Source organism: Chlorocebus sabaeus, chromosome 6 (assembly GCF_047675955.1).
Source record: "Chlorocebus sabaeus isolate Y175 chromosome 6, mChlSab1.0.hap1, whole genome shotgun sequence".
NCBI classification, from domain to species: domain Eukaryota; kingdom Metazoa; phylum Chordata; class Mammalia; order Primates; family Cercopithecidae; genus Chlorocebus; species Chlorocebus sabaeus.
Window position 1 is genome coordinate 4,434,404 of NC_132909.1, and position 13,639 is coordinate 4,448,042.

Genomic DNA, 13,639 nt, shown 5'->3' on the forward strand with positions numbered 1-13,639 from the left:
CGTCCCCGCCTCTCTCTGGTCTGGCTCTGCGCCTCCCCGGCTCGGGAGCGCTGCCCAGTCCCCGCTCCGGGGAGACCGGCTCTGTTGCCAGGGGCAACCACGGCCCGCCCTAGGCTGCGGGCGCAGTGCCTTCTGGGACTGGTAGTCCGAGTCTGCGGACCAGCCACTCTTGGGACGTGGCCGAGAACTCCGTCTCCCGGCGTGCCCCGCGAGGCTGGGCGGGACGCTGCGGCGGCGCCTGGGAGGGACTCTGGACGTCCAGCACACCTTCTCTGGGACTCTTTAGGGGTTCGGGGCGGGTTTCCTGGGATTCCCAAAGCCGAAGGGAAGGTGGGGGAATCCGAGTCCTCTCGTAACCAGTCTCCCTAAATGTGGAGACCACTGACCTTCCAGCCACCTCCAGGTGACCTAGCGCGAAGGATAGGCGGCGGGGATGGCCCCGAAACTGACCTGGGAATCCCACCACGTTCTAGTCCAGTGCCCTTGGGTTCTTCCCCGAGTTAACCAACGTATCACCCCAGAGTTCTATAGCTATTCTCTCGGGTGCTTTCCAGAAGGGATTCAGGCATGGGATGGGAGAGAAGGGTGGGCGAGGCGCCCTTTAAGAAGACAGCAATGGAGTGGGCTGGAGCTCAAAAGTGGACGCTGCAGAAATGAAAAGGAGGCCTTTCCTCACCCAACGAGAGTGTGTGCCCCAGCTGGCCCTTCCTTCTCCCCTTCCACGGGAACCCTTCCCTCCCTTTCGGTATCTCTCCCCAATTGCTTTTGCGGATGTAGATGCAGATAGGGGGTTGTGCGATCATCGATTTTTCTTTAAAACTTTTTGTTGTTGTTGTTGTTTAAATAGAGACGAAGTCTTGCTGTGTTGCCCAGGCTGGTCTTGAACTCCTGGGCTTAAGCGATCCTCCCGCCTTATCCTCCCAGGGTTGGGACTACAAGCGTGAGCCTCCGCGGCGGCTGATCATGGAATTTTTTTTTTTTTTTTTTTTTTTTTTTTTTTTTCAGATGGAATCTCGCTCTGTCTCCCAGGCTGGAGTGCAGTGTGGCATGATCTCGGCTCATTACAACCTCTGCCTCCCAGGTTCAAGCAATTCTCCTGCCTCAGCCTCATGAGTTGCTGGAACTACAGGCAGCTGCCACCACGCCTGGCTAATTTTTGTATTTTTAGTAAAGACGGGGTTTCACCATGTTGACCAGGATGGTCTCGATCTCCTAACCTCGTGATCCACCCGCCTCGACCTCCCAAAGTGCTGGGATTACAGACGTGAGCCACCCACCCGGCCTGATCCGGGAGTTTTGTAGGGCTTATATATATTTGTGTATTTGTGATTCTCCTGAGGTCGGGGAAAAATGTGTGGGTGGAGGATTACCTAGGTGCCGAGGCAAGAGACTGAAGGCACAAACTGTTTCAGTATAATAAAGAAAATAGTTAGAATAAGAATAGTCATAATACAAATTAGATATAGAGATGATCATGGACAATTATCAATCATTATTATAAATATTATTAATCATTAGCTTTTAACATTACTCTTTGTTGCATTACTAATGTAACCTAGGAATAACCGGCGGGTATAGGGTCAGGTACCGAAGGGACATTGTGAGAAGTGACCAGAAGGCAGGAGGTGAGCCTTCTGTCACACCCGCATAAGGGCCGCTTGAGGGCTGCTTGGTCAAGCGATACCGCCAGTGTCTGGGAAGGCACCTGTTACTTAGCAGACCGCGAAAGGGAGTCTCCTTTCCTTGGAGGAGTCAGGGAATGCTCTGCTCCACCAGCTTCTTGTGGAAGGCTGGATATTATCCAGGCCTGCCCGCAGTCATCCGGAGCCTAAACCCTCCCTGTGGTGCTGTGCTTCAATGGTCACGCTCCTTGTCCACTTTCATGCTCCTCCCATACTGCTGGTTCCTCTTTGAAGTTCATGGTAGATAGCGGTAGAAAAAATAGTGAGAGTCTTAAAGTCTTTGCTCTTTCTTGTAAGTGCAGAGAAGAAAACATTGACGTATGCTGCCTTCTCTCTCTGCTTCGGCTACCTAAAACGGGAGGGGCCCCTATCCTGTAATCACATGACTTGCTTCACCTTGTGAACCACTTAAAGGAGTCACCCTCCTTACCCCGCCCCCTTGTCTTGTATGCGATAAGTATCAGCGAGCCCAGCCGTTCGGGGCCACTACCGGTCTCCGCGTCTTGATGGTAGTGGTCCCCTGGGCCCAGCTGCTTTCTCTTTATCTCTTTGTCTAGTGCCTTCATTTATCACAATCCCTCATCTCCACACACGGGAAGAACACCCGCTAAGCCCCGTAGGGCTGGCCCCTACAGAAATGGACAAGATGGCCTTCTGTGGGGCAGAGATTGGTTGCAGTAGTTCATTTGATCTTTATGAAGGTCTTCTGTTGACCAGGTATATTCAGAGGCTTAGACTGGAGGGTAAGGAGGGAGCTGATAGTAGGAATGTAGGTGGGATCAGATCATGAAGGCCAGACCCAGGGGCTGTGATAGTGCCTACAGGCATTAGGGCATGGGCTACGGAACGACTTCAGCAGGGAAGGGCAGGATCAGATCTGCATGAGGGAAGAATGGATCCAGGGTGGGATGGTGGAGGAGGAGGCTGGGGCAATAGCTCAGGTGAAACAAAGTGGAACTTGAGCTGGGCCAGGAACCTGGAGAAGAGGGCGGTAGAAATGGTATTTAGGAAGAAGAAACAGACAGTGTTTGATGAGGGACTGACTGAGGAGAGGGGGGAAGGTACTACCATATGCTTGGGTTCTCAGCTCTGAGAGGCTATTACTGAAATGGGGAGCCTGGGAGGAAGAGGTGATTTGGGAGGAAAGCTCCTTCACTCAAATTGGAACATTGTATTTGTGAGGTGCTCAGGGGACGGACTCTGAGGAGGGGGAAGTCTAGTTCATTTCTATCCCACCCAGCCCTCCTGGTTTGAGGAAGTCAGTTAGAAGACCCTGACTCAGCTAGTATCTTCTGATGAGGCCAAGGTTGTCTTGGCCCCAACCCCATTCTCCCACTAGGCCCAAGAATCCGGCCCTTGCCCTTCTTCGAGAGCCCTCCACATTTTTTTTTTTTTTTTTTTTGTAGAGACGGGATTTCACCATGTTGGCCAGGCTGGTCTCTAACTCCTGACCTCAAGTAATCCGCCCGCCCTGGGCTCCCAAAGTGGTGGGATTACAGGCATGAGCCACCGTGCTTGGCTGCCCTCCCCATTAATAAAGTACAAGTCCTTCTTTTATCTTTATATTGATAGTTAAAGGAAAAAGAACATGACGGATACGGGAATGGGGGAAGGGACAAGGCTTCTATGATTAACAACAGGAACCGATAGGAACCAAAAGCTCCAGGGAATTAAAAAAAAATAAAATATATATTTATACATTTATATATATATATATATCTCACGTTATGCATGTGAGTCCCAGACAAGCAGGAAGCAGCAGCAAGAAGCAACTAGCACACAGAAACACCCGTGCGTGTGCGGTACACATTCAAGCAAAGCCATTCCTCTAGCTAGGACGGCAGCAATCCGCACCCTCCCACCTACAGGCAAAAGATAACAGCTGAAAAGAAACTTCCCTCTTTAAGGGCCACTCAGTAATTTTTGTCCTCATGACCGGGAAAAAGAAAGAAAAACAAAACAAAACAAAAAAGGCTGATCTTGCCTTGAAAGCGGGCAGTGGCCGTTTTCTCTTTGCCAAAGCAGGACACGTTATTTTTAACACAGAGGGCCACATCCCTGTCCCTCACAAATACTTCAGACCGTTGTCTTCAACATCCTGTGGTTCTTTGTCCGACTCCTTTTTTTTTTTTTTTTTTTTTTTTTTTGAGATGGAGTCTCGCTCTGTCGCCCAGGCTGGAGCGCAGTGGTGCCATCTTGACTTACGGCAACCTCCACCTCCCGGATTGAAGGGATTCTCCTGTCTCCGTCCCCCAGGGAGCTGGGATTACAGGTGTGCGCCACCACGCCTGGCTAATTTTTGTATTTTTAGCAGAGACGTGGTTTCACCATATTGGCCAGGCTGGTCTTGAACTCCTGACCTCAGGTGATTGCCTGCCTTGGCCTCCCAAAGTGCTGGGATTACAGGCGTGAGCTACCACACCCGGTCCCGACTTTTTTTTTTTGATACCACAGAGAGTAGTTGGGATGAAAGGCATCCAGCCCCTGCTTCCTTTAAGGCGGCCTCTAGGCAGTGGGTGTTCTGTAAGCCTGGCAAAAATTCTGGAGCCAATCTCTGGCAAGACTGAGTGCCAGGCGGGGCCTAGGGACCCAGGGTCTGTGCTTAAAGCCTCCCGCCCATTGGAAGTTACTGACCTCCAAATATATATATATATAAAAATATATATATACACACATATATATGTATATATATATTTTTTAACTTAAAGGGGAAGTCCACTGCACATCTTCCTCCACTGGGAGAAAGGGGACCCAATCCCCAGCTACTCACCCCCCACCCCCCAAACACACACACACACACACACGTACACACTGACTAAGGCACTGCAAGGACGGGCAGGCATGCTTTGGCAATGGGGCCCCTTGGGGAGCTGTGGCATGGACGGCTGCAAGGGGTGTGGATGTGTGAGCTCAGCACCTTTGGAGGTGGGTGGAGGCAGGAAAAGAAAGAAGTCTCAGGGCTCCCAAGGACATAGGAGAAGGTGGTTGGGAAACAGGCAGTTAAGAAAGCCAACAGGAAACCCAGAAAAGAGATAAAAAAAAAACAGAGTGGAAAAAGAGAAACAGGCTGGGTGCGGCAGCTCACACCTGTCCTCCCAGCTACTTGAGAGGCTGAGGCAGGAGAATCGCTTGAACCCGGGAGGCAGGGGTTGCAGTGAGCCAAGATTGAACCACTGCACTGTAGCTTGGGCCACAGAGTGAGACTCCGTCTTAAAAAAAAGAAAAGAAAAAGAGAAACAGCTCAGGGGTGAAAACAGGATGTGGGCAACAGAACAACACAGGAAGGAAACAGCAAGAGGAAAGGGAAGGAAGAAGATGCATCCAAGAACTAGAGTGCAAGGAACTGGGAAGGAAAGAAAAAGGTGGGAGGGAGGGGAGACAGGAAAAGGAAAACATAGGAAAGGCAGAGGCAAGAAGTACTCCATAAAGAAAACTCGGGCAAGAAGAACGAAGAGGTTGGAGAGGGAATGGGAGCCTTTTGGGAGAGTCTTAGACCTTAACAAAAACCAGGCGGGCAGAGTGCACCAGGTCAGCCACATACGCCAGTAGGTTGATGGCTGTCAAGATGGCCACAGCCAGTCGGCGGTCCCAGCCACACACATAGTAGGCATGGCTGCGGCTGCAGCTTACATCTCTTGAGCGCCGAGGCTGGCCGCCGTACTTCTCATCGAACTGGTAGAGGGGCCAGAGAACAAGGGCAGTGGCATAGAGGAGGACAGACAGCAAGGCCAGCCCCGACAGGAAGCTGGGGAAGGGGATGGGCAGTACATTGGTGCACTCCCCCAGGTTCAGCAGGATGGCGATGGCCGCTAGGATGAAGCAGATGGCGTACACCGCCACGCACCATTCCAGGGCCGGCTGGTGCTGGTACAGGTTGGTGTCACTGATGAACGCGAAGATGATGCAGGCCACGAAGGTCTCCAGCACCTTCAGCAGCCCGGGCACGGTGGCCATGTAGCCAGTGATCTCGCCGGGCCGGGCCCGGGTCCAGGCCACTTCGGTGGCATAAGCCACACAAGCGATGCAGGAGAAGAAGGTGGCGGCGATGGCGTGGTCCCGGGAACGGCCGTGGGACAGGAACTGGACGTAGGTGGTGGGGTAGATGATGGAGGCGGAGAGACAGAAGAGGGCCGCATAGCAGGCAAAGGTGATGGGGAAGTTGCGCCAAGACAGAGGGAAGCGGGCCTGGAGCCCGCACAGCTCCACGATGAGGATGATCAGGGTCACGGAGAAGCAGAAGCACCAGGTGAACATAGACCAGTTGCCCATGGACCCCGTCCAGGCGCCGACGCTAGCCACCAGCGAGAAGGCCACGCAGGTAGACACCAGCTGCAGCAGGCGAAGGAGACCCAGGGGCTGTGTCAGGGCCCGAGGGGACCCCACGATCGTGGGGGACCCCAGGCCCGAGGACGACGTCGTGGTGGTCGTGATGGTGGTGCGGGTTACCGTCACTGGCATGGCTGCAAAAAGGGGAAAGACAGTGTCCTTACAAGGTCACAAACATAGGAATCCAGGTCCCTTAGCCATTGCCTACCGCAGGGACAAATGAATATGAGCTCTAGTTAGGGAGTTCCCAAGATGTGGGGCTTTGGGTTTTCTTTCTTGTTTCCTTTTCTTTTCTTTTTTCTTTTGAGACAGAGTCTTGCTCTGTGGCCCAGGCTGGAGTGCAGTGGCACAATCTTGGCTCACTACAACCTCCGCTACTCAGGTTCAAGTGATTCTCCTGCCTCAGCCTCCCTAGTAGCTGAGATTACAGACACGTGCCACCACGCCCGGCTAATTTGTATTTTTAGTAGAGACAGGGTTTTGCCATGTTGCCCAGGCTGGTCTCGAACTCCTGACCTCAAGTGATCCGTTGGCCTTGGCCTCCCGAAGTGCTGGGATTACAGGCATGAGCCACTGCACCCAGCCTTGAGTTTTCAAATGGGGACTGTCCTTGGCATACAGGGATGAGCCTGTCCCCTCCAGCTCTAGACTCACTCCTCCCCTACCCGTATCAGAACACAGGAGTCTAGGCACCTATTTTCCTCCTTCCCAAGAGATTCTTCTCTCTTTCGAGACCTAACTACTGTACAACTACACTGTTTGCTTCCCACTCCAGATACCAGGCTTCCCTCTTTCCCTCCTTCCCCCAGGGACTCAGTAACTCAGCCATTTAGCACTCTGTACTCTACAGCACCATCCCTCTGGCCAGGCGTGGGAGTGGCTCATGCCTGTAATCCCAGCACTCCAGGAGGCTGAGGCAGGAGGATTGCTTGAACCTAGGAGTTGGAGACCAGCCTGGGCAACCTAAGGAGACCTCATTTACCAAAAAAAAAAAAAAAAAAAAAAACATTAAAAATTAGCTGGGTGTGGTGGTGTGTACATGTGGTCCCAGCTACTAGGGATGCTGAGGTGGGAGGATTGCTTGAGCCTGGGAGGTCGAGGCTGCAGTGAGCTGTAATGCACCCCTGCACTCCAGCCTGGACAGTGCAGCCAGGGACAGTGAGACCCCGACTCAAAAAAAAAAAAAAAAATTAAAATTACAAATAGGCTGGGTGCAGTTGCTCATGCCTGTAATCTCAGCACTTTGGGAGGCCAAGGGAGGTGGATCACTTAAGGTCAGGAGTTGGAGACCAGCCTGGCCAACATGGTGACACTCGGTCTCTACCAAAAATGCAAAAATTATCTGGGCATGGTGGCATGCACCTGCAATCCCAGTTACTCGGGAGACTGAGGCAGGAGAATCACTTGAACCCGGGAGGTGGAGGTTGCGGTGAGCCGAGATTGCACCACTGCACTCCAACCTGGGGAACAGCCTGGGGAACAGAGCCAGACTCTGCCTTAAAAAAAAAAAATAATAATCTGGCGCGGTGGCTCATGCCTGTAATCCCAGCACTTTGGGAGGCCAAGATAGGTGGATCACTTAAGGCCAGGAGTTCAAGACCAGCCTGGCCAACGTGGTGAACTCCTGTACTAAAAATACAAAAATTAGCTGGGTGTGGTGGTGGGCACCTGCAATCCTAACTACTCGGGAGACTGAGGCAGGAGAATTACTTGAACCCGGGAGGTGGAGGTTGCAGTGAGCCGAGACCGCACCACTGCACTCCAGTCCAGGCGACATGAGCGAAACTCCATCCCAAAAAAATAAAATAAAATAATAAAAATAAATTAAAATAATAATAATAAAGCATCCTCCTCCTGCCTCCTGCCACAACCCAAGAGTCAGGACAAAACGCTTGTCTTCCACGAACTCTGAAAACCCCATCTCTCAACTTCCTTTTCTTTCAGTATTCAGAGCTCTGCACCCCAGACCCTGTGAGCAAACTTCCTTCTTCCATCGAACAGTGACCTAGACATTTCCAGCCTCTAAACGGCCCAACCTCCCCAGGCTTCCATTCTTAGGGACCCACATCTAATAAGAGCTCGGACCTCCCAGTAAAGGATATCTTCTCATAGAGATCCCAGCTGTGGAAAACCAAGAGATCTCCCCTCCCTTCTGGCAAGGAGCCTAAACTCTCAGCGGCCCCCTCCTCTCCCTACCCCCAACCTTGGAGATTAGGACCTTCACTCTCAGTCTAACTCCCACCTGAGATTTAGGACCGGAGTACTGCAACCCAAAAAAGTTTGGTTTCAGCCTCCCCCTCCCCACTCCCACACACTGAGTCCATCCACCTCTACCTTCTCTCCCCAAAACCCAGCCAGCTGGTCCCCCAGCTTCTGGGAAATTCAGCTCCCCAGATTTCCAACTGTCCAGTAGGAACCCCAGGCCCTTCCACTGAACTCTCTAGGCCTCACAATCCTGTTTGTTTGTTTTACTTTTTTTTTTTTAAATGGAGTCGCTCTGTCACCCAGGATGCAGTGCAATGCTGCAATCTTGACTCACTGCAACCTCCGCCTCCTGGATTCAAGCGATTCTCCTGCCTCAGCCTCCTGAGTAGCTGGGATTACAGGCTTACCCCACCAAGCCCGGCTAATTTTTGTATTTTTAGTAGAGAAGGGGTTTCACCATGTTGGCCAGGCTGGTCTCAAACTCCTGACCTCAAGTGATCCGCCCGCCTTGGCCTCCCAAAGTGATGGGATTACAGGAGTGAGCCACTGTGCCTGGCCATCACAGTCCTGTCATAAGAGGTCAGACCTCTGGCCCTGGGCCCTCAGCCTAAAGGATCCCAGATGCCCCAGACTCCAGAAAACCAACTTGCTTCTTTTGTCCTTGCAAAATCTACAGCTTTCACCTCCTTGTCCTAACGGCCCCCAAGAATCAAGTGCCCGTCCTCTTAGAAACCAGGTGCCCAGTTCTTTCCTCAGGGTGTAAACTGTCTCATTGCAGCCACACCACTAAACCCAAGTTGGCCTCTCCTAGCCCACAGGAAAGTAACTTCCTCTTTTCAGATTCAGGCACATTGCAGGGCAGTAGCACAGGTCTTAACTTCTTCCCGGCAGTCCCAGCACGGCAGCTCCCCGAGACAAGGGAGCCAGGGCCTGGCCATGCTTCTTCCTCAAATATCTCAGTGTCTGGGGCCCTATTCCTTGGACCCCAAGCTTCCCGGTCTTTCTCCCAGGATCCAGGAGTCCAGGACCCAATCCTTCCTCCCTCAGACCCAGGAGTCCAGGCCCCCAGCTCCTCCTCCCTCAGGCCCAGGAGTCCAGGCCCCCAGCTCCTCCTCCCTCAGGCCCAGGAGTCCAGGCCCCCCAGCCCCTCCTCCCTCAGACCCAGGAGTCCAAGCCCACTGCCCACTCACCAGCGGTCTTAGCAGAGGAACCCACGGAGAAAGATCTGGTGGTGGAGACGGATTAAGCCACACCTGGAACAGGCTGTAAGAGCACCTGAGGAGGAGGGAGGCCGTTAGCGTCCGTTTGGACAGGCTCCTCCCTCCCGGGATCCGCTGCCCTGCGGGGACAGGAACGTGGCATGGAGCCCAGCAGGGGCCTGGCTGTGACCCCGGGCGAGCCCCGCCCCCTTCCCCTCCCGTTCAGTAAACTGGGCTGCGGCGGATGGAAGCCAGCGAAAGTGCGCGCCCCGCGGGCCGGCGTGGGCGGGGGTGTGATCTTAACCCCGCGGGGGCGGGGGGACTGGGGTGCAGGCGGCAGTGGTTAGAGAACCCTGGGCGGCGGCTGCGGGGGCGGAAGGCCCAGCCAGAGCCGGAGTCTCAGCGCCTTATAAGGGCTTCGAGTCGGCCCAGGCATCTGGAATGTGTCAGGGACCAGGAGGCGGTGCCCAGACCCCCGCCCGCCTCCGGGGCTGCCCGCCCTCTCCTGGATTTCCGGGGGGTGGGGACCCCGACTCCCAGGCCCTAGTAGGAGAGGGGTGGAGGCCCGTATTTCTGGATCCCTATAAACATGGGCTGAGAGCCCTCCGAGAGCATCTCTAAGACCGGAGTGGGCAGGGACCCGGGCCTATGAGGGACTCAGGCTCCGGGCCGGAAACTGCACGCGGTGCTGGAGTCAGGCCTGAGGCCCAGACACGCCTCCCACGGTCTCCCTGATCGCCATTCGGGGCTTGCGGGAGCACCTGGGAGCATTCGGGGCTTGCGGGAGCTTCGGGGCTTGCGGGAGCACCTCCTCGCCCTCACGACCCCCCAGGACCCGGGAAGGAGAAGGAAATCGGGACTGGCCCAGCGTCCCGTGCTCTAGAAGGCGGGCTACTGCCCCGTCCCAAGCAGGAGAGGAGGACGAGCGAGGGCGTCACTCATTCAGTCTCCCGCGGAAGGTGGGCTAGCCGCGGAGGGGGCGCGCCGAGGGGAGGGGAGGGGTGGGGAGGGGAGGGGTCCACCCCGCCCTTAGGGCCTCCAGCCGTCGCCCGAGATCAGAGCTCAGGAATGCGCAGCCAGAGCCTGGAGGGTGTGGAAACAGGCCTCCGGGATTCCTTGCAGAGCACCGGACTCCCCGGGCCACACCCAGCCCCTCAGTGTCCTCCTTCGTCCACTCCAGACGCCACACCCATCGCTCACGCTCAGAATCCGGCCCCAGAACCCCAGCCTCGGCTCTCGGCACCCATAGATGCGGGACGCAGCCCTGTCCTCTCCTCCTTTCCCAGCTCCTTCTGCACTTTGGGAGCACGGGCTGGATCTTAACACCCCTCCCTCGGCCTTTCAGGAGCCCAAAGTTCCGATTCTGTCTGTCCCCTGGATGGGGAGGGGTCAGTAATTCTGAATTCCTTCCATTCTCATTCCCAAATCCAGGACACCTAAACCCAAGCTCTTCCCTTCCTAAAGGACCTCCACGTACCAGATTCCAGCCTCCAACTAGGGCACCTACGAGTCCCCATCTCTCTACTCCCGCAGACCCAGCCCCTCCTCCCTCAGACTCAGGAGTCCAGGACCAGTCCCTCCTCCTTCATCCCAGGAGTCCAGGCCCCCAGCCCCTCCTCCCTCTGACCCAGGAGTCCAGACCCCCAGCCCCTCCTCCCTCTGACCCAGGAGTCCAGACCCCCAGCCCCTCCTCCCTCTGACCCAGGAGTCCAGACCCCCAGCCCCTCCTCCCTCAGAGCCAGGACTCCAGGTCCCCTTCCCCACTCTTCCAGACGTATGACCTCCACAGTCCAGGTCCTCAGCCCTCTCCTCTGCAGAACCCCAAAAATCCTGGCCCAGCCCTAGTCTTTCTAGGGACCCAGATATTCTGAGACTCAGTCCATTCCTCCCTCTGGCCATAAGGACCCTAGACTGTTGCTCACGCCCTCTGGGGTCCCCACAACCTCACCTCAGGCAAACAGTGGCGGCTGCGGCTGAAGCAAAGACGACAGCTGCAGCTGGAAGGGTCTGAGGGCTGGGTGGGGTTGGCGGGCTGGGGAGCCAGGGCGGGCGGGACGGGGGTGGGGCCGGGGCGGGGCGCAGCTCAGGCTAGGGCGGTGGACAGGGACTTCCCCGAGCCTGGGCTATCCCAGCTCCGCCCTGAGGCGGGGCCAAGAGCGGACCACGCCCCCCCGGGTAAAAAGTTACGCGGCGCTCCGGCCCCACCCCAGTGAGCAGGGTGGAGAGCTGAGGTCACCGTTGCCGTGGTGACAAAACAGGAAGACACAACAGCTGGCGGCGTGGAGACTCCTGGGGGCTGCCCTCCTCGACACAGCCCTAGAGGAGTCTCCAGGGTAGGCCAGGGAACACCGTTACCATAGAAACCCGCATGTTTAGGGTTTGTTTAGTACAGAGCCCCCCAGCTCAGGTCCCCACCCCCGTCTCACCCCACTCCTTTCTCCCGCTCCCTTCCTGCCCCCTCCTTCCTGGTCTGTTCCGCCCCCACCCCTGCCTTGCTGGATGAAAGCTTAGACACCTGGGTCGCAGCGGATTGGGGGACCAGGCCCCTCCGTTTAATGGGGTTTGTGGGCTAGGATCTCTGTCTCTTGGAGCCCTGAGGGACAGCAGAATTGAGAGCAGTATTCCTGGGCCTTAGGTGGTTCTGGGCTACGATCCCTGACTGCTGGGTCTCCCCAAGAAACAGGGCCTAGATTCCTGTATTTAAGGATCTTGAAGGGGTAGCAAAATGCTCCCCTAGTACCCATTGGCACCGGGCACCGCAGGGTAAGGGACTCGGCTGGACGCGGGTCTCAGATATCACAGTGGATAGGGGTGGGGTGTGTTGGGGGCAAAATTCCCGGGAGCTAGCGCGGTAGGAGTTGGGGGCCCGGATTCCTGGGCTCCACAGGATGCCTAGGTTGAGGCCGAGATTCTTGACTCAAAAGAACAATCAGGCCCCGGCGCGGGGGGTCACGCCTGTAATCCCAGCACTTCGAGAGGCTGAGGAGGGAGGATCCCTTGAGCCCAGGAGTTCAAGACCAGCCTGGGCAACATGGAGGAGACCCTGCTCTATTAAAAATAAGTAAATAATAATAATAATAATAGAACCATTAAAGCGCAGACTCTTGGATTTTCAGAGCAGGTGTTGCAAGCCTAGCCGCCGGGGTCTGGAAGGCAGAGATATTTTTAGCCTACATTCCTGACTCCTGGATGGAGGGAGGGACTCAGAATTTTAATGAGGATGGGGCTGGAGCTGGGGCTGGGGGCTCTGGATTCCTGGATCCTGCAAGAGGGGAAGGGATCCAAGGGGCTGGTGGGCCCGAAGCCCCAGGGCAGGGAATGGCTGCCGGGTGCGTTTTTAAAAGGCGACTCTGCGGCCCTAAAACGCACTGCCGGAGCCAAAAGAAAAAGAGGGAGCTGAGAGTAGGGATGTCGGGCCCCCGGGGAGGGGCAGGGCGGGGACCCGGGACGCCTGAGTCCCTCCCTCTGGCCGCGCTCACTCACCGCGCTCTGCAGTTGTCCCGGGCGCGGCCTGGCTGGCGGCGGCCACTGGGCGGGTCCTGGTGGCGGCTGCGGCTGCTCAGCGACGCTGAGCTAACGGGGCGCGTCTGGCGCTGCCGCCGCTGGGCACCTTCCAGGGCCGACAGCTGAAGAGGATTTGAGGCCGAGACCAGGAGTGGAAGCCGCGCGAGTGGCGAAGGGAGCAGTAGGAAGGGGTCCGGGAGCTGGGGATCCGGGTCTACGTGTCCTACGGAGCGGGGAGGAGCCGGAGGGGGACCTGCAGGAAGGGGGGGGGGGGGTCTGCAGGAGTGGAGAGGGGGTTGGGCAGAGGAAGGTAGAGCCTGTGTGCGCACTCTTTGTGCCTCTGCAAAGGGAAGGGGGCACAGACCCTCTTTGTCATTCTGGGCCCTGCATAGGGGAGGGAGGTCTCAATGCGTCCAGATCAGGCCTTGTCCAAGAAGGGAGGGCTATGGACGGATAGGGAGTCGGGACATGGTGTTAGTTGGAGACTCCCCTGGGACGCCTCTAGGTTCCACTCACAGGCCTCCTTGGCTCCAAGTGTAGCAGTAAATCTTTCTCCCTTCCTGCCTAAATCAGTCACTGCCTGACCCCATAGTGACACACTCGAGGTACCCCAAACTGCCCAGAGGTGGCCTCCACTTACACAACTTACTGTGTTATTCCTTGTGGTGGCACCGGTTCCCCTGTAGACACTAGGGCTCCTCAACATCGGGGTTCAGGGTGGCA

The 13,639-nt window shown here is 55.9% G+C and overlaps 1 protein-coding gene and 1 long non-coding RNA gene across 4 annotated transcripts; one reads left to right on the forward strand and one right to left on the reverse strand.

Moving 5' to 3' along the window:
* Positions 1–268: 268 nt before the first annotated feature.
* Positions 269–3,612, forward strand: LOC140711808 (uncharacterized). Its single transcript, XR_012093096.1, has 2 exons — positions 269–403; positions 1,006–3,612. It is a non-coding gene; the product is annotated as an uncharacterized lncRNA (long non-coding RNA).
* MYADM (myeloid associated differentiation marker) lies at positions 3,232–13,133 on the reverse strand. Of its 3 annotated transcripts, none has more exons than XM_007997965.3 (3): positions 12,896–13,133; positions 9,404–9,488; positions 3,232–6,142 (listed from the first exon to the last, which is right to left on the reverse strand). In XM_007997965.3, exon 3 carries the CDS (start codon positions 6,138–6,140, stop codon positions 5,172–5,174), a length of 969 nt encoding a protein of 322 aa, XP_007996156.1. In that variant the 5' UTR covers positions 6,141–6,142; positions 9,404–9,488; positions 12,896–13,133; the 3' UTR covers positions 3,232–5,171. The 3 variants fall into 3 exon arrangements, with proteins under 3 accessions (XP_007996156.1, XP_007996153.1, XP_007996155.1); XM_007997962.3 differs by lacking the exon at positions 12,896–13,133 and adding an exon at positions 11,361–11,461; XM_007997964.3 differs by lacking the exon at positions 12,896–13,133 and adding an exon at positions 11,361–11,450 and having other exon boundaries at positions 9,404–9,552.
* Between the last annotated feature and the right edge of the window lie 506 nt (positions 13,134–13,639).